Source organism: Phaseolus vulgaris, chromosome 1 (assembly GCF_051622355.1).
Source record: "Phaseolus vulgaris cultivar YP4 chromosome 1, ASM5162235v1, whole genome shotgun sequence".
NCBI lineage: Eukaryota > Viridiplantae > Streptophyta > Magnoliopsida > Fabales > Fabaceae > Phaseolus > Phaseolus vulgaris.
In genome coordinates this window covers 45,865,854-45,887,689 of record NC_143498.1, presented here as the reverse complement: position 1 = coordinate 45,887,689, position 21,836 = coordinate 45,865,854, and the positions used below count along the sequence as shown (strand labels likewise).

The following is a 21,836-nucleotide window of genomic DNA, read 5'->3' as shown; positions in this document are numbered from 1 at the left end:
GTACAAAGTATCAACCTAACCACTGAGACAAATGATCATTCATGAAATATAAGGATTGTAGTATCGTCTTATTTTCTTACAAACAAGAAAATACCTTTGTAATTTATACACTGTTGAAACTCAGAATAGGGACGAATATTTTGATAATTTTAGAGAGTGTTTCTCTGCTAGGGTTTTTCTCTGCATCTTGCGATCTTATCAAGAATTCACCAATTCTTGTGGCGATCATCCTTAGGCTTATCAAACTTTGTTTGTGGCTCTTCCTTTATCCAGGTTTCTATTGTTACTGTTTTGAATTTATTCTGTTCCGTAACCCTAAATTCCCAATTTTATTGTCATTTCTATTCGGATTCATATCATCTAGTCTCTGAAGAATGGTTCCAAAAATGATCAATGTGTAAACAATATATTCAACCTAGAAAAATCTCTTATCATTGTGCTATTGTGGTGAAATCATCTGTTAAGGATTGGGGACCAAGACCCTTTAGGTCTATTGAGGCTTGGGATTTAGAAAGTGGTTTCAAGGAGTTTGTGAAGGACAAGTGGTGTTCATAGATAGGGCAAGGAGATGGTGTAAGAAAATTCAAAGATAAGCTAAAGATTTTGAAAGCTAACTGATAAATGTCGGATTTTAGTAATATTTCATATTAAAATACAAACACTTATGGGTATTAATTGATAAAATAAACATAAAACAACCCCTAATTATGAATTTATACCTTTTAACATATTTTGTGATTTTAATTTGAATAAGAACGATTTATTCCTAAATTTGTGTTAATTTCAGGATTCTATGGAGAATGGAGATGATTGGGCAAAAGGAGAATATACAAAGCTAAAAAGGGAAAGCTGGAACGCACCAACACTCACCAAAGCTCACCCAAACTCGCCTAAGTCAGACACCCCAGAGGATCTCACTCAAGTGAGTTCAAGCGAGCTCAATCTTGCTTGAGCGAGATTGCTCCATAAGTGTTGGGCCTTTTTTCGTTTAACTCGCCCAGGCGAGCCCAATAACGCCCATGCAAGAAGTCACTTAATCCTAGCCAAATTATGTTAAATAGTAGGTTTGAGGCACAATCCGAGAGGTGGAAGATTGAGAGAAAAACACCATTAAGTGAATTGTAATCCAATTGGGAGAATAGGAGGTGTTAGAAACCTTAAAGGAGGCAGTCGTTAAGGACAAACATCTTGGGTCTTCTTTTCTTGCTCTCCTTGTTTGTAACAGTCATCATGTATGGCTAATTCTACCCTTTGCGATTGGGAGTAATATGTTCAAACTCTTATGTATTGAAGTGATATCTAAACATAATATTTTGTTCTTGATTGATATTTTCGTTTTGTTTGTAATGCTTGGTTATACCATGATCTCGAAATTTAGATTTGACTGGAAAGTACTTCTAAGTTTCTGTCCCAAAATGATAATGCTTAAGATATTTGAATGCTAGAAGTAGATTTGAAATGTTAATTGTTATCAACGTCTGATCTTAATGATAAGAAGTTTTTATAAATATGCGAGGAATCGATATTTAGGAATCATCTTAATAATTTTATAAGCGAGGAATTGATACAAATGATTTTCATATGGACATCAATATCAATCAAAGGACACAATATTGTCATACTAATCAAAATACAAAAAGAGTGAGAAAAATGAACCCCAATCCCTATTTTCCCAATTGAAGCAACAAACTTTTTGATTTGTTTTCTTATTAATCATTGCAATCATAACAACTCCAACAAACTTTATTATTCTATTTTCTATTTAGTAAATCTTTTACTTGATTATTCAACTGTTTCTCGTGGATTCGATATCCATCCTTAGGGACAAATTATTACTTCTGACAAAGCGGTGCACTTGCCGTAAAAAAGTCATCACTAACCTTAAAACATGGAACAGGGAAGTTGTTTTTTTAGCAAAGAATAAATGAATTAAAAGGGACACTTGAGAGGTGTCCCAACCCTTTTACAGAAAACACATACAAGCCTACCACCTACCTTACACACCAAGAACATTACAATCAAACCAAAGTATAAGCTAATGCTTCCTAACATTTAAATCAAACAGCCGCATACACTGCATAGAAAACTGAGAAGAAACCAAGCACAAGCAGAGCACACCCGACAAAAAAATTCCCTTCTTAAAACTCTAGGGGTACTGCTGCAATATGACAGACCCTGCTGGAACACACTGCTGCATTATGCAGCAACCACTCACAAAGATAAGACTAAACTAGGAGAAATAATTCTCATTATTCTCACACAATTTCTATATAGTAACTTTAATCTTCATTCAATGTAAATTTACATGAGCCAAGCACCTCTGTAAACGAAAATTGATTGTAGACGAAAATTGAGAAAGGTTAGCATGAGCATTAGACGATGTACTCTGTTCACACCTTGTCTAACAACGTAAAGTTGTAAGACCAAGTTTCACACAAATTTGACACTTGGATTTATTGTGTTACCAAGAAGAATTCCAAGAATCATGATTGTCATTTTTGGATACTGGAAAATGCATTGAATACTAAGAAGTATTATAATGAAAAGGCATACGTCTTCCCCTGTTTTTCAAACCATTATTGTGATATCTATCTTGTTGATGATTTGAATAATACCACGAACTAGAAAAAGTATGGGCTTGGAGAAGAATTTGATTAGCGAGGCAATGTTTCCCAAACCTTTCTTCTTGAGCAAGAAAAAGGGATTCAAAATCAACAGAATACGGATCCAGGCAGGATGTGATGGACATAATGAAATAATCATTCTCATCAGGTAAACCATAAAGGATAACCTCTATATGATCTTCAGTAGTGATGGGAGCTCCAACAATTGATGAAATGTTGTGTTTATTTTAATTGGGCCGCTCACTAGCTTTAGGCCCTTTTTCCGTTCCCTTTTATTTTTTCCAGTGTTTTATATCAACAGAGTGAGAGAATCTGCAATATTTGGGAATTTTGACAAAAGTAATAAAAATTTCTTTCATCTTTCTCTTGCGTATTCCCTGCCTCTGCTTCTCTGATCCCTTCTCATCTTCTAGGGTTTCTTTCCCTATCTCTCTTCTTTTGTTCTTGGTTTTGTGCCTTCTGGTTTTTGGTTAATTTCTTGTGTTGCAGAGAGTATCCTAGCAAAACCGCATTGCCGCATCACCACTACAGGAAACGCCACTCTCTATGGCTTCTTCCATTATGGTATCAGAGCTCTTCATTTGAAGAGCTCTACTGTGCACTCTGATCTTTTTTTCTTTCTGGTTCTAGTTCTTGATTATTTTTATTTTTTTTGTATATATATTCCTCTTGTTTTCTTGGTTTTCAATCATACTTTTTCTTTCCTCTCCTTTTTCTGTTTTTTTTGTCACATTGTGTTTGAAGTTTTGTTCTTCTTTGCACCGCAGTCATGGCAGAAGTGGCGAAAGAGACCTCTGACGAAACCTATCTTTCTCTACATCTTAATGAGAATCCTGGAATCAGCTTGGTATCACCCGTTCTGGATTCGACAAACTATCATTCCTGGAGTAGGTCAGTCATGACGGCCTTGAGTGCGAAAAATAAACTGGAATTTGTTCTGGGCACGCATCCCTGCCCAGCTAAGAATCATTCTACTTATGCCGCGTGGAACCGCTGTAATAACATGGTGGTGTCGTGGCTGGTGCATTCCGTCTCAGTCTCGATAAGGAAGAGCATTATTTGGATGGATTCATTTGTTGATGTGTGGAACGATCTCAAAACTAGGTATTCCCAAGGTAATCTCTCTAGAATTTCTGATCTGCAAATGGAAGCTGCTACCCTCTGTCAGGGAGACCAATCTGTTACTGATTACTTTACTAAGCTTCGCATTATTTGGGATGAAATTGAGAATTTTAGACCTAACCCGATATGTGCTTGTAAAACAAATTGCCCTTGTTATTGTGCTGTTATGACTCTTCTGAATCAGAGGAAGCTTGAAGATCAGGCAACACAGTTTCTCAGAGGGTTAAATGAGCAGTATCACAACATCAAGTCTCACGTTCTTTTGATGGAACCTATCCCTCCCATATCAAAGACTTTTTCTCTGGTGGTACAACAAGAACATCAGTTGGTTAGTAATACTTTGGTCACTAGTATCAACAATGTCGTTAGCAATATTAGTATCAATCGCAACCCTGGTTCTGCTAGTTCTGTTTCTGTTATCTGTAACTTTTGTGGTAAGATAGGGCACACTGAAAAAGTTTGTTTTCGAAAGAATGGCTTTCCAAATAAAGACAGTAGAATATACAAAAATAACAGTAATAAGAAAATCTGCACTCATTGTGGCATAAGTGGCCATACTGTTGAGAATTGCTACAAGAAACATGGTTATCCTCCTGGATATAAATTTTCCAATGGTGGAAAACCCAGTCAGATTAATAATATTGTGTCTACTGATGATGTTTCTTCTGAAAATTGTCAAAAAGGACAGGAAGAGGGCAACATGACCCTCACTCCCTTGCAGTACCAGATCCTTTCCGATATATTCAAGCAAAATAAGAGTGCTGTTGATAACAAAGGCATGATCAATCCGGCACAAGTAAATCAAGTAGGATCTCTCTCCACCCATTCAACTCACCAAGTGACGGATCAATCTAATTCTTCAACAGGTAATCTCCCTCTCAAAACTAATTCTTGCTGGGTCTTAGACTCAGGAGCTACTGATCATGTATGTGTTTCTTTATCTAATTTTGCCTCATATAAATCTATTAAACCTGTCCCTATAAATCTGCCAAATGGCCATCATGTTCTGGCTAAATACTCTGGCACTGTTGTCTTTAGTAAAAGGTTTTACTTAAGAAATGTCTTGTATGTACCTCACTTTGCTTTTAATTTAATATCTGTCTCAAAAATTAGTTCTGACTTGGATTACAGATTAATTTTCTCTTCAAATAAATGTGAAATACAGGACAATATTACCAACGAGAGGATTGGTACAGTTAAGACCACAGATGACTTGTATATTCTTGATTCTGCTGTTGTTTGTAATTCTAGGCTCAAAACTGTTGCCTCTTCTTACAGTACCACTGATAAAGACCATAATCTGTGGCACAATAGAATGGGTCATATTTCTGATGAAAGATTACATGTTTTGAGAACTCAATTTCTGTTTATTACTGCTGACAAAACCCATGTATGTGATACTTGCCATAGAGCAAAACAAAAGAGATTGTGCTTTCCTTTGAGTAGTTCTCGTACTAATCGCTGTTTTGAATTACTTCATATGGATATTTGGGGCCCATGTTCTGTTTCTTCTATGTATGGTCATAAATATTTTCTAACTATTGTTGATGATTTTTCACGTTTTACTTGGCTTATTCCCAAGGTCACTAAATCTGAAACCAGAACTCACATTGAAAATTTCATTACATATGTTAAAAATCAGTTCGAAAACAGTGTCAAAATAATTCGTACTGATAATGGACAAGAATTTTCCATGAAATCTTTTTTCTCCTCTAAAGGAATTATTCATCAAACTACTTGTGTTGAGACACCCGAACAAAACGGTGTGGCTGAGAGGAAACATCAGCATATACTAAATGTAACTCGTGCTCTTATTTTTCAAGCAAACTTGCCTCCTGTTTTTTGGAATTTTGCTACTTTACATGCTGTCCTTTTGATAAACTGCACTCCGACTCCTTTATTAAGGAATAAATCTCCTTATGAGAAACTGCATGCTAAATCGTATGATCTAACTGCTCTTCGCGTGTTTGGATGCCTTTGTTATTCTAGTACTATCACTTCTAACAGAAAAAAGTTTGATGCACGTGCTGTTTCTGGAGTGTTCTTGGGTTTTCGGCCTCATACCAAAGGCTATGTTTTTTTAAATCTTAAAAATCACAAAATTGAGGTCTCAAGACATGTAATATTTCATGAACATCAATTTCCCTATAAATTGAATGTTGATAATAATGAAAGACCCAACAACTTATCCCTTCCAATTCCCCATAATTATGTTTTTTCTGATGATTTTATTCATGATGATTCTCTTGAGAACACTGAGGAAAGTCTGGTGACTGGTAATGCTGATTTTATTGGAAATAATGACACTTATAATCAATCTGGTGATTCCTTTGAACCTGATGACCTTGCAAATGAGGCCCAATTCACTGCTGCTGAAGAGCAACCCGATACCACTCTAAGAAGGTCAACCCGTCAGAGGAAAATGCCAATGTACCTACATGATTTTCATACCTCATCCACACATACAAATAATATAAGTACAAAATACCCAATCTCTAACTTTGTCTCTTATAAATCTTTGTCTACAGCTTTTAAAAAATTTGTTTTTTCTGTCTCATCACATATGGAGCCGCAATCCTATGTGGAAGCATCAAAGCACCCATGCTGGCAGCAAGCCATGAAAGAAGAGCTAGAAGCACTTGAAACCAATCACACATGGGTCATTACTTCTCTCCCTCCAGGTAAGACTGCCATTGGCTGCAGATGGATATATAAAATAAAAAGGAAATCTGATGGTACCATAGAGAGGTACAAAGCCCGTCTTATTGCCAAGGGCTACACGTAGTTAGAAGGACTTGATTTCCTGGAAACCTTTGCGCCCGTTGCCAAGCTCACCACACTTCGCCTGTTACTTGCTCTTGCCGCAGCACAAAATTGGGTATTAAAGCAACTAGACGTCAACAATGCTTTCCTACACGGAGACCTCGTTGAGACTGTCTACATGAAACCTCCACCGGGTCTTCTTCCTCCTAACAGCACTCATGTTTGCAAATTACAACGTTCTTTGTATGGGCTTCAGCAAGCGGGAAGGCAATGGTATGCAAAACTATCTAATTTTTTGTTGTCTCATAATTATATCTTGTCCACTGCTGATAATTCTCTGTTCTTAAAACATAAAGGAACTAACATCACTGCTCTTCTTGTGTATGTGGATGATATTGTACTCACTGGAAATGATACTGAGGAAATTGCCCACATTACAAATCTGCTGGACCAACAGTTCAAAGTAAAAAATCTTGGAGATCTCACCTACTTCTTGGGCCTTGAGGTGGCGCGCAACTCAACAGGTATTCATCTTTGTCAGAGAAAATATACGCTGGATCTGTTGAATGATGCTGGTATGTTGGACTGTGCACCCATGCCTACTCCTATGCTCCAATCTTCTAGGCTCTCCCCAACTCAAGGTGCCCCCTTGTCTGATACAGACGCATCTGCCTACCGCCGCCTCATTGGTCGTCTTCTCTATCTCACAAACACAAGACCTGATATTACTTTTAGTGTGAACAACCTTAGTCAATTTGTAACAGCACCAACTAAAGACCATCAACAAGCTGCTTTTCGGGTTCTGCGGTATCTAAAATCTGAACCAGGATCGGGTATATTCTTCCACTCTTCTAATTTCATTAAATTAAAGTGTTTTAGTGATTCTGACTGGGCAACATGTCCTACTACAAGAAAATCCATTACTGGGTTTTCAATATTTTTAGGCAACTCTCTCATTGCATGGAAATCCAAGAAGCAGCAGACTATCTCCAGAAGTTCCTCAGAAGCAGAGTACAGGGCCATGGCAGCTACAACATGTGAAATCCAGTGGTTAATGTACCTTCTACAAGATTTTCGGATTGCCAGTGCTCACCCTGCAGTTCTCTATTGTGACAACCAATCTGCAATCCAAATAGCCAACAATCCAGTCTTCCATGAGCGTACCAAACATATAGAGATTGACTGTCATATTGTTCGTGAAAAGGTTGCAGCTGGTCTTCTCAAACTTCTTCCCGTTTCCTCCTCCATGCAGGTTGCGGACATCCTAACCAAACCGCTTCCCCACAACATCTTTACCTTATTACATACCAAGCTGGGTATGAAGAACATCTATTCCCAGCTTGAGGGGGGCTGATGAAATGTTGTGTTTATTTTAATTGGGCCGCTCACTAGCTTTAGGCCCAGCTTTAGGCCCTTTTTCCGTTCCCTTTTATTTTTTCCAGTGTTTTATATCAACAGAGTGAGAGAATCTGCAATATTTGGGAATTTTGACAAAAGTAATAAAAATTTCTTTCATCTTTCTCTTGCGTATTCCCTGCCTCTGCTTCTCTGATCCCTTCTCATCTTCTAGGGTTTCTTTCCCTATCTCTCTTCTTTTGTTCTTGGTTTTGTGCCTTCTGGTTTTTGGTTAATTTCTTGTGTTGCAGAGAGTATCCTAGCAAAACCGCATTGCCGCATCACCACTACAGGAAACGCCACTCTCTATGGCTTCTTCCATTAACAATTGTCAGAGTATCAACCGTCTTCTTGATATCAAGAAGATAAGTATTGATATTATGATCTTTCTTCGATGTGTGTAGGTGAAGTTTCAGTTTTTGGCTATGGTTTGATAGGCATAATACGTTCTCAGGCGTGTTCAAATTTGCACAACAGTTTCAAGACCCACCATGTTGGTGAGAAATGGAGTTGACATTGAAGTAAGTGGCCAAGAAATGATAAGTTGGTCTTGTTGCTCATAGCGCAAAAAATCAGGATTGATATTATTTGCTTGAGAATCTTCAAAAGTCTTGAATTTTGAAGGAACCGTTGAATTATCCAAGAAATGTGTAAGTTGAAGGCCGTGAATGGTGGCAAGAACCTACTACTGCCAGATGATAAAATTATCATCATTGAGCTTGAGATTGATAGGCATGGTGAAGGTACGCGGAGCAAATGTCGAAGACGAAAAAATGTTAAGAGTTGAGCGTTGTAGGTGAAGAAGTCATTTTACTGGCTCTTGATACAATGAAAGAGAACATAGGAGATAAACTTATCATTGATTAATGTAACTTTACAAAGGAAGAGGAAGGCCAAATGTATAGGTAGGAGAAGACAAGACCGTCTAATACAGATAGGGCAGAGATTGTCTATTACATATTAGACGAGAACAGTCTAGTACATATCAAACAAGGTTAGGAGAAGGATACAAGTTTTTGTGTGGTACACCGTCGCTGAGAAGAAGTTTCATCGCATACAACTCAATTTTATTTTTAATTTTAATTTTACAACCTCCCATACACCCTTAGTTCATCAAAAATTGTTGGGCGAGGTATTTTAATAATTAAGGAGGGGTTAGTTAGAACAAGAAATTGATGAGGATAACTGTTGGAAATCTCATATCGACTAGAGATTAGAGCCTTCATTGTATATAAGTGGGTGCAAACCTCAACCCTATGAGCTGGTTTTATGGGGTTGAGTTAGGCTTAAAGTCCACTTCTTAATAATAACAAGTAAAGTATGCCTTTATAAGGTGGATATACTTCACTACATGGGTTTTAATGATAAAATCAATTTTGAACTGTTTTGAATTAGTGTCAGGTTGAAAGTAAATTACTTGAAAAGTAGGATTGGAGGATTGCAGGATTGGGAATAAGTCCAAGGAATAAGGTGGATTAAGAATTAAAGATATAAGATTGTTTAATATAGCTTTATTGGGAAAGTGGATATGGAGATTAAAAACAGAAAGGAATGGATTATGGAGAGATTTAAAAGACCAAGATGAGAATAATTTGGACTCCCATGGTGGAGGGATTTGAAAAGAACTTTTTTTATCATAAAAGAATTAAGAAAATTAAATGACACATTTTATGGGTGTCTTAACTTTTATACACAAACTTCTCCTAGCTTAAGAATTCCTAGTTCATAACATACTATGTAAAACAAGACATGGCTCAAAATTCTTAAACTATTAATGAAATCCCACTACCCTTACATACCCAAAAATTATAAAGGTCCTGCAGAAAAATCAGCACTAGCAGTATGTTGAAAAACAAAGCTATTTAGTGGTGAAGAACTAAAAAACAGAACAGCATTGCCTCCTGCATCCTATATGACATCAACTTCTATAAAACTGAGTTGCTACTATGGACCAAAAACTGCCCATTCATTCTTTTGCTCGTTAGGATAGGCTCAAAATGACTCTGATATCATATTATGGAGAGGACTTTAAGTCTAACTCAACCCCATAAAACCAGTTCATGAGGTTAAGGTTTGCACCCACTTATATACAATGAAATGCTCTAATTTCTAGTCGATGTGGGATCTCCAACAAGATATCACTCTGATATTTCAGTACGTAGCTTCGACTTTGTATGGGTTGGTGACATCAAAATATCGAGTTTTGGTGTTTTAAACAAATAAAAGGAGAGAATTGATGAGAAAAGAACACTACAAGCAACTTAAAGTGTGGTTATGGCTGAAATATAGGTCCAGTTCTTTTGAATACTCATTTGTAGATTGGATTCTTAATCCGGTGATATGTATAAATAGCATCAAGTAAGAAGGAGGAAGTGGTAGAGGGGTAGATGAGGGTTACAGAAAATGCAGGGCGGCTGCCAGAGCAGAGTTAGTGTCCAAAGGAGAGGAGGGAAGTAAATGCAGGTTGCAGGTGAAGGTAGGATCATATCAGCTTATATACACTGGTAGGTTGGGTGTAGCTGCTGCAAGAACAGACAGGGCTGATCTGGACTGGATGAAGAAAATGTTGGTTGGTGCTTGGATGATGGATTAAGACCAGGTAGTGCTGAAAGGAGTAGTAGATACAGGGCAGATGAAGGACAGATGCGAGGCTATATGGAGTATTTGGAGATGTTTTGGGATACCCATCTAAATTGCCATGAGTTTAGATAAGTAGCTTGTTGGAGTTACGGTAGATGCAGGGTGCAGACTGAGGAGTTTTTGTTGATATAACTTGCTGGAGCTGGTCATGGCTTTCATTTTCTGTTCCTGTTCCGCTGATCTATGCAGACTGAAGTCCGAAATAAGCTCCTATCAGAGTTGGAAATACAACAATTTAGATGTTTCAGGTGCCTGAAATGGTTTGCTACATAATTGATTGATTATGGCACTAAGTCTGCATATTCTGTTTTGATGCATATTTGCTCTCATATATGGTTTGGTCCGGTTTGATCTGGTTGCTGTCACATACAACTCTGTGCTGCTGTTTTTTGTATGGATGCTGATCCATATAGTTCCAGTTATATGCTATATTCCCCTTTAGGTTGTATTGCAGATGGTGTGTAGGTGTGGAAGGTGCTCATGCAATATGTTTATTCTTTTTGTGTTTGTTATGATGTAGTTTAAGCAATATATGGCTTTTTTTTTTAAGTGTTAAAGGAGATCTAACTTTGGAGTTTTTTTATATGGGTTGAATAGTTTGAAGTATCTCTTAATTTAATTTATTTATTGTTGATAAAAAAAAAAGCAAGACTTCAAGAAATTCAAATTTGGCATAATCCTTTTTTATTATGGTAAAACTATATTTAATATTTAATTAATGAAAATGAATTGTGCAACTATTTCTACACTACTTTACACTTTTTAATTTATACAACTTCATGATAAATTAAGAAAATCTGAAATACAAATTAAAAAACTAATCTATATTTTAATCTATAAATATTTTTTTTATCAATAAAAAATTAAATAAATTAATAAAAAATATTTTAAGAGTGTCTCAATCATATATATATATATAAGTATCAAGAAATTCTTATGAACGACGTAGACTTCTTAAGTATAAATTCTATTCTTAAAATGAAAAACCCGTCACCAACTCATAAAAGCATTGACAAATGGCTTAAAAAAACATCGATTTGGCTCACAAAAAATTCTACATAAAGTTCTGTTTCATCTCATAAAATATATATTTATTCTCCATTTTATTTTAAAACTATATCTATCCTAAACTAAATAGATAAATTGGTGATTATATATTATCATAATTTACTCTTACATCAAGTTTTTTATAATATTATAAATAAAGAAAGATAAATCTACACCTCAAATTAAATATACATAATAATAATAATAATAATAATAATAATAATAATAATAATAATTTATATATATCACAAGAAAATAATTAAATATAAATAATTTTTAGAAAAAATAATTAGTTACTAAATTAAATATTATTTAAAAAAATAAATTATTGGTAAGTAATTTTTATTATTAACAAAATTTATAAATTAATTTTTAAATTTATATTTAATTAGTTACCAAAATTTTAACTATCACCTTTGTAATTACCTTTGTAATTGATAGTTAAAATCTTGATAACTAATTAAATATTAATTTATAATTTTTATTAATAATAAAAATTATTTTAAATATTAATCATTTATTTGTTTTAAATAATATTTAATTTAATTAATATAATAATTAATTATTATTATTTAAAATGAATTTTATTTAAATTTTTTTTTATCAGCAATAAATGAATTGAATTAAGTGGGATACTTTAGAGGTATCCCAACCCATATATATGTTTTCTTCAAAGAAAAGAAAATCCTACTGCCTAAGCATAACCAGGAACAACACACCAGCATCAGCACATAAAACACGCATAAATAACACCATCAAGAAAAGATGAATCCTACGAGCAGGACAGCAGCAAAAAATTACAGACAAGGATACAAATCTTGCCCTTATGCTTCAGATTGTTGTCCACACGGTCCTTGCCCTGCACATCTTCACATCTTCTTGAACAGCCTTGACTTGGTAATTGTAGCTTCCATGGTTGTTCGCTGCCTGAGTTTTCACCAGAGGATCGGACGTGGGTTTGATATTGATACTCAACCCCTGCACAGATCCCATCCATCCTTTTGTTCATGCTATTTTCCTTGACACTTATGGCTTCATCTTCGTTCACGACTAATGTTCAGGAAGCAGCAAAGTGGTGATGTTGCATACTCCAGCAACTGAGCCATACCAGCGGCTGTGCCATGGCATTCGAAGGCCTTTTTTCACCGTCATTCTGCCATCAACCATGCCTACTCCCATCATACTTCAGCATCCTCCACTGAGATTTGAGTGACTTCAGGCGCTCCTGGCTAAGTATAAGTGCCTCAATACTTTATACCAGCGCTTACAGAGTTGTACCTGCTAGAGATGTTCAACACTTTTTATCAATAAATAATATTTAATGGTGCAGTTAAAGAGACCCAGCACACATAAAAAGACATGTAAAATCCTAGGAGTAGGGGTTACAAAACACACCCATGTGGGCACACACTATGAAAAATATCCAACATTACATTAATAAATAATATTTAATGGTGCAGTTAAAGAGACCCAGCACACATAAAAAGACATGTAAAATCCTAGGAGTAGGGGTTACAAAACACACCCATGTGGGCACACACTATGAAAAATATCCAACATTACATTAATAATTTATGTTGAACTTATTTTATTAAGGATAAAAATATAAATTATGATAATATATAATTTTATTCTTCAGTTATTCTAAAATTTTATTTTATTTAATTTACCTAAACTTCTAAATTCTCTACACATTCTTTAAGATTTACGATTCATCGGTCATTCTTTTCATGATTAGGTTCCATCTTTGAGTGAGTAGATTAATTACAATTTTGATTTAAGTAATAACTTCCTATTTCCCTTAAAATTAACCCTATGTTTTTTTCTTCTCTTTTCTAAGTTTATGGAAGTTTTATACTTCATTTTTTTTTTCTAAATCAACTAAGTAACAAGAATGCTAAACAACAAGTTTACACTAAAATCTTAAAGTAAACAGCAAACAGAGAAATGAGAAGACAGAAAGTCATACTATTTGTTTTATGCTCAGCTTGAAACCTCGTCTCATCCTCCTTGTATTAACCAGAAGACTCACCATTTAGTACTGAAAAAGGAGTTAAACTCACAGATTTGAAACCAAAATTCCATTTCCTTACCATAGAATATGACCAGCTTTAAACCAGAGATAAGACTACATCCCCTAATTCAAGCCCAACATGTTTGACTACAACCCTTGTGAGGTGTTGTTTAAGTCCCCTATTTTTCCATGCTCCAATTCCTACAAGATTAAAAAACATTTCCCTTGACCAAGAAGTTAACACTATTATAAGATACATATAAATAGTAGAAGGTAGCTTGTTGAATAGTAATTGCATCCAAGATTTCATTATATATAATTCCAGAGAATAAAAAGTAAATAAATTGTGCACCATAATACAAAGCTTCTCATGAAAACTCCCAACACTATGATACTTACCTTCACATAAAACCTGATAACTACTTGATTGATCTAAGATACTGATTTGGACATAAAAGCTAGTCAGAAAAGGAAAAATTGAGAGCACACAGTTTATTTTTCATCCACATTTAGGCCTTCAGTTGAGCCATATGGAACAATTCTTCCTCATCCACTGTTCCATATCTAAATTTGTAGTGGCTGGTTGTAACAACTTGTAAGCAACATATCTAGTTTTCTTAATGATTAGGATAGGTCCAAAATATCTCATTTTCAATTTTGGTTTTTTTCTTAAGGCCATCAAGTGTTGCCTATATGGTTGCAGCTTCACTAAAACCAATTCACCCTTCTTGAATTCGAAATTCCTCCTCTTTATTTGCATATTTTTTCATAGTATGTTGGGCCTTCACTAAATTATGTTTCAGTGAGTAAAGATAATTAATCTTTTTGTTGTAATAGTTCTTGCACATCAACATGATTATTAGAGTCATATATGTATTTCACAATTGCAAGTAGATCCACAGAGTAAACTACCTTAAAATGTGCTAGTGCTGAAATGGTATGATGCATTATACCAAAATTATACGCAAGGCAATAATTTGGTCCACCCTTTCATAAGTAAAACAAAGAAGGTACATTTCTAAGCAATAATTCATAGCTTCTGATTGACCATCAAACTGGGAATAATAAGATATGTACTCATGACTGGAGTAGTACCAAACTTGACAAAAAATGTAATGTCTGTGATGGTCTTTCCAATAAAATTGAGTTGCTACTTGAGTCAATGTCCTTATTATTCCTGTATGTCTCCCTAGAGTTGAGGAGTGGATTCTTTGGTGACTTATACTTTTTTTTATCAGAAAAAAGTAATTAAATAAGGGACTAGTTAACTATCATTGTCCAGCATAATTCAGCCCCCAAAAACATACAAAACTAGCCAAAGAAGGTATTCCTGAGCCCTCCAAAGTTGTAAACCTGGTGCACAACTATTCCTACATATGGCTAAGACCTCCATCAATTCTACTAATGGTCTACATACAACGTACAATGACAAGTGTAGGCCAAAAACATGACTTCAAGTCGAAGAGTTCAAAGATGACAACTTAACCCGAGTGAAATTGTGGGCTGTGATGTCTATTGTTTCTGTTCGTTGCCCTTCCCCAACTTTGCCTATATATATTCTCCAGCTGGATTTACAGGTTTTCTAGAAATTGATACGTGTGCCTCCCAGCCTTTTCCTTCACCCATTATAGGTTTTTATTTTCTTGCCCACTCCAAGTTGGTCTTGTTAGAAAATGATGTTTGGCAACACAAGGTGTATGTTAATTCCTGCAAACTTGTGTAGATCCACCCACTTCTACTCTTTGTGTACTGGTTGATTCCTCCATGGTTGTTGTATGGTTTTGCCATAGCCTACAAAACAGACACAAATTCCTGCTCCAAACATTGTGACATAAACTTTTTTCACAAATATACTGTAACATATCTCAATTCAAACAACCTCATTTTCTTCTCAAATCACTCTAAATCTACTCTCTCAAATTTCCACCCAATCCAAACACACATAAGAGGCAATGCCTAAACTTTGCAATGGCTTCTGTGATGGCTGATTTCTTTTGCAAAATAGGTGTCACTTTCTTAAACAAATATTATATTAAAAGAAACAATTAGAATAAGGAGAGGGGACCACTCTGGCTAAGGATCTCTAAATATTTTTAAATCTTTCTACTACTTTACTACTTCTATATTTTTTAGTAGTGAAAATATGTGTTATCACTCACCGTCTATCGACGAATTTTTTTCCATAATATCTTATTTTAACCAGTTAAATTCATATTCACGATGTTTGTATGTTAATATTTTTTTACATTTGATGTTAGTCTGGTGCATAATAATCATCTAAACACTCCAATTACAGTTGTAATGCAAAGGGTGAAATATTGGAGGTGGAAGGTGAGAACCGTCTTATGGTACTTCCATTTGAATCACGGTGATGACGAGATAAAACATATGTAACATGTGCCAAGTTTAGGTGGTGGCAGGTTGAATTACTAGAATGGGCCTATGATGGTTTGCTTTGTAAGACATAAAATGCATTTATATTTTCATTTATACTTTAATAAAATACAATAAATTATGGGTTGAAATTTGGAAAGTGAACAAGAATGAGTGTGGATTAACCTAGTATTAAACAATTTATAATTTCTTTTAACAAAACGGGCCAATTTACCTTTAAAATTACTAAAGTTTGACTCATTTTGTGGAAGAAAACAGTGAAAAGTAGAACCTTAAACCAAAGTTGTCTTTCAGTCCTACACTAAAACACCATTTCAATAAATATTACAAAGAAAAGTGCTTTGTGAATTTCCCAAAAAAATCAACCCATTTAGTGAAACAAACAGTAATCTAAGAGTTGAGAGTTGATTATGCCTTTGGAAGTTTTTTTTTTATCAGCAAACGCAATTCTGCAGTCCATCCATAAATGTAGCCTTTCTTGCACACAAAAATAACTATCTTTAGATTACAAATTGAAAAACATAAATATATCTTTAGGTTAACTCAATTTTGGTACATATCTAGCTAAAATAGGTTTCCACTATATGGTTTTAAGACATAAAATGCATTTATATTTTCATTTATACTTTAATAAAATACAATAAATTACGGGTTGAAATTTGGAAACTAGATAAAAATAGGGATGACATACTGCAGCAGATATTTTTTTTATTGGCAAAAAAAAAATTGAAGTATTTTAGGATAACCCTTATAAAAAACAAAGATGTTTTCCAACCTAAAACTTGTTTTGATGTCTTGAAGAAGAATGCTTAGCACAAAAGCTACAAAGTCTACCCCATACCTAAAGATACAAAAAAAAACACCACCTCAAACATTGAGAAACCCTTTTCACCCCAGCTTAGTTCCTCTAACGTTTCCTTTTTTGATCGTTCTCATGCACTCCAAAGGTTCCAGACACCAACCAGAGTAAGAGAAACATGTTAAGCGTACTTTTGAGATAATCCATAACCAAACTTGCAACTGCACCATTGTAAAGACTTCAATGTAGTCTACGTGTCCATTATTGAAAACCTTCTTATTTCTTTGTTTCCACAATTTGCCTATAATGCAATCCACACACAATACCAAATCTGATTAACCTCTTCGCTTTCCTCATTCATCCTAAACTGCGAAAAGTGCATTTTTTGATCCTGATGGACCATCGCCGCCAGACCCACCCACTCATAACACTTAGACCAAACTAGCCAAGCACCCCGCATAACCCGCAATCCACGCAGGCTAAGTGCGAGGCGGGGGCAGATTGTCCCGCATAACCCACATAACTTAAAAATGTAGAAAAAAAATTTTGCACCCCCATATTTTCTTAATGCAGCCTCACATTTCACATTCCGGATTCTTTAATAACATCTTACTACGTAGATTTCGTGAGAATAATATTATGAGACCATTTACCTAATGCATCTAAATAAAATAAAAATTAAATTTATTTAAAATTTCTATTTAAAAAATTATTTTTTATTAATTTAAAAAAAAAAATATTTCTTATGCGGGCTGGCCTGTAGGCCTACGAACCAATCCTTATGCGGAGTGGGCTAGAAAAATCAATTCGCATATTCTATGCGGGGCAGACCAACCAGAACCGCAGTTTACAGGCCAAGTACAGAGCGAGCCAAGTGCAGGGTGGGCCAACTTGCATTGTCATTCTTAGATAAGAAGAAGCGTGGATCAAGCTAGCATTAAACAATCCATAACTTTTTTTACCAAAATTTGGCTCAAGTCAACCAAAAATAAAATTGACAAGTTGTAAAATAAAAAAAGTAGAAAATTAAACGAAAGTTGGCTTTCACTACAATATACTATGGTTAATAACAAATTTTCTTATAGGAAAAAGTTAACGAAGGTTAAAAGAACCTCAGTTATTTTGTTGAGGTTTTAGAAATATTTGGAACTTAACGAAGGTTAAAAAAGCTTCCGTTATTTTTGTGAAAGTTTTAGAATAAACCTTTGAAACTTACCGAAGGTTAAAAAAATCTTCGTTATTTTGTTAAAGTTTTAGAATAAACCTTTGGAACTTAATTGAAGCTCATTAAAAAAACTTTTGTTATTTTGCCGAGGTTTTAGAATAAACATTTGGAAATTAATGAAGGTTAAAAAAACCTCAATTATTTTGCTGAAATTTTAGAATAAACCTTTGGAAATTAACGAAGGTTAAAAATACCTCCGTTAATTAAATCCATTATTGGGGTTATATTAACCTCCACTAAATAACTTCCATTAAAACCTTTTTTTGTTGTAGTGAGGTTAAACAAAACCTTCGTGATTTTGTTGAAATTTAAAATAAACATTTGAAATTTAACGAAGGTTAATAAAATTTTCGTTATTTTGTTGAGATTTTAAAATAAACCTTTGAAATTTAATGAAGGTTAAAAAAACTTTCGTTATTTCACTGGAGTTTTAAAATAAACCTTTGAAATTTATCGAAAGTTGAAAAAAATATATGTTATTTTGCTAAAATTTTAGAATAATTTTTTAAACTTAAAGAATAATTTTGCTAAAATACCTTCATTAATTAAATTAATTTTTAGAATTTTATTAAAATCCACTAAATAATCTCCATTAACACTACAAGAAAACCATGAAATAGAAACTCATTTTAGAGACAAGAAATAATTAGTTGCTATAAGAGACCATTTTATAGACTAAACAAAGTTTTGGTTTCTAAATTAGTTTATATTATTGTTAAATGATTTCTAAATTGGTAATCTAATTAACGACCAAGGTTTTTGCTACCAAATTTAGAATCTAAATAATTGATAGTTAAACTTTGGTAGCTAATTAGATACCAATTTAGAAACTATTTAACAATAATAGAAACTAATTTAGAAACCAAACAATTTTTTTAGTCTCTAAAATGGTCTCTAATTTAGTCACTATAGCAACTAATTATGTTTAATATCTAAAATTGGTTTCTATTTCATGATTTTCTTGTAATGGAAAACTATTTTTTATCAACAAGAAACAAATAAATAAATATGAACCACTTTAGGGGTGGTCCAACCCATATATAGAACACAGTATATAAGTCCTCTCATCCCTTCTAAACAACCTAACCTTCTAAAACAAAGAACAACAGACAATCTCACCGGAGAAGTACCTCTTATAAAAGCTCACTTAATTGAAAACATACAAGTCACAGGATTAATGCACCACTCAGGGTAAGTAAAACTAGCAGAAACAGTTTTAGATCTTACCCAGGACCAAGCCTTTAATTGTGCTAAAGTGAACACAAAGGTCGATCACCCCTCCTTGAAAAGTACGTTTATTCCTGTGCTTCCATAATTCACTAACTACAGCAATCCAAACACAATTTCAAACAACATTTACCTGGGCTCATTTAGCAAATTAAAATGCAGGAAGTGAGCAGTTGGATCAACATGATCAACCGACGCAATCTCTAACCATGCATAACACTTATTCCAAACTAACCAAGCACTCCTGCAATAAAAAAACATGTGTTTTGTCGACTCCACTGCCATCCTGCAAAAACTACATAGATTGGTATCAACCAAAACCCCACGCCTTTCCAAGTTAGCTTTTGTGGCGATCGAATTAATCAATACCCTCCAAGCGGTAACCTGTGCTGAAGGTAAAGCAGTAGTCTTCCAGAGGGAGACAAACACACTATTTCCTTCAACAGGACCTCTTAAAAAAGCATAGGCAGATTTAACCAAAAAACCACTATCCTTATCAACCTTCAAAACTCGGCTATCTGCAGAATTCAAGATAGGAGTCTTTCCATGCACTTCTTGTAACAACTGGACTTCCTGGCAGATTTTCCAATCAAACAGACCTCTCCTCCAAAGTAACTTCCACTCCCATCTATCATTAACCCACTCCCCACAAGACTGTAAATTACCTTCTTTATTACCACACAAAGAAAAAAATCTTTGGAAATTTACTTTTCAGATCTACGTTGCCCACCCAAACATCTTTCCAGAACAAGACATCCTTCCCATCTCCCACTCTCCACTCGCAACAATTCTCAAAGGAGTTACCCCATTCCTCCATCTCCAAACCCCCTTCAGATAATGTCTCGTAATGTCTTATAATGTCTAGTACCTCATTCAGTAGTTTCTCATTATCTGAATGGTGTCTTGAACCTTTGGTATGTATGTACTCGATTTAATATTGGTGTGTTATTTTTTTTTTTCTTCAGTTATAGCTATTAGTATTGGAAAGGAAGTAGAGGAATTAATCTGTGAATTTTAGATACGATGGTGGAAAGGAACTTTTATCTTTTGTTATATGTACAAGGGTTGGATCACCGTGAACCGATTTAATTTAAGAATTTATTGCCGATAAAAAAAATAATGTCTAGTAATTTTTAGTTGACGGATAATTTATATATGATATTCTTGTTCCCTTTCTTTTCATGTTGTGTTGCATATAAAATATAATTAATGGTAAGACACGAATATGACATGTGTAAATATATATATATATATATATATATATATATATATTTTTTGTCGGTTTCCATCTTATGTTATGAGTGTGGATTAGGTTTGCATTAACAATCCATAACTTCTTTTGCCAAATTTTGACTCATTTTGCGGAAGAAAACAGCCAAAATAAAACTGACAATTTGCAAAATCAGAAAAGTAGAACATTCAACCAAAGTTGCCTTTCGGTCCTACACTATATAACACCATTTCAATAAATATAAGAGTTGAGAGTTGATTATGCCCTTGCAAAGTGCTTTATGGATTTCCCAAACAAATCAACCCATTTAGTGAAACAAACAATAATATAAGAGTTGAGAGTTGATTATGCCCTTCTTGCAAAGTGTTTTTTTATCAGCAAACGCACTGCAGTCCATCCATAAAAAATGTAGCCTTTCTTGCACACAAAAAAATTACTATCTTTAGATTACAAATTGAAAAACATCAATATATCTATAAGAAATAAGGTCAACTCAATTTTGTTACATTTCTAGCTAAAATATAGGGTTTCACTATATGGTTTTAAGACATAAAATGTATTTATATTTTCATTTTTACTTTAATGAAATACAATAAATTATGGGTTAAAATTTGGAACTAGATAAGAATGAGCGTTGATTAATCCAGCATTAAACAATCCATAACTTCTTTTACCAAATCTTACCAACATTCGGCTCATTTCAGCCAAAATAAATTTGATTTGTAAAATCATAAAAGTAGAAAATTAAACAAAAGTTGACTTTCACTCAAACCATACTTCAAAACCATGTGTGTTTTTGAATAAAGATTGTAAGATGAGAAATTAACTTTATTACTTCCCACTTTTACAATAAATTAATTATTAGATGCATTTCAAAATAAAGGTCTTAATTTAAAATTATTCAAAAATATTATAATTAAATATTAACAATTATAACTAAAGCAAAAATTGGACATAAAATATGCGTACATCAAAAGTTAAAACAAAATAAATCAGGTTTTTTGAAGTATGAGCCTGTAACAAAAAAAATAGAAATTATATAAACTAACAACCATCAATCATAAGAAATATGCAAATATTATTGAAAGACTTATTATCCAATATTAGTTGTTGAAATATTTATTATCCGAGGTTATTTTACTGAGTTTTTAAATAAATTTTTGAAACTTTAGAAAACCTTTTTGTAATGTAAAGTTACATTTTCAAAGTTTTAGAGAATTTAGTTATAAAATATATTAAAATTATATAGTTTTTAATTATTTATTTATAAATAGATTTAATTATATTTATGGCGTGTTATATTGAGATTGTACAATAAATCTTTAGAATTTAACGAAGGTTAGAAGAAGTTCCGT

At 33.9% G+C, this 21,836-nt stretch overlaps 1 protein-coding gene across 1 annotated transcript in view; it reads left to right on the top strand.

The window, feature by feature from the left end:
• Positions 1-16,113, top strand: part of LOC137814343 (pleiotropic drug resistance protein 1-like) — a 42,199-nt gene extending 26,086 nt beyond the window's left edge. Inside the window, exon 13 of the mRNA XM_090303820.1 lies at positions 15,902-16,113. Coding sequence (XP_090159946.1) covers positions 15,902-15,907 — 6 coding nt within the window. The 3' untranslated portion in view covers positions 15,908-16,113. The remainder of the gene's footprint in view (positions 1-15,901) is intronic.
• Positions 16,114-21,836: the final 5,723 nt, after the last annotated feature.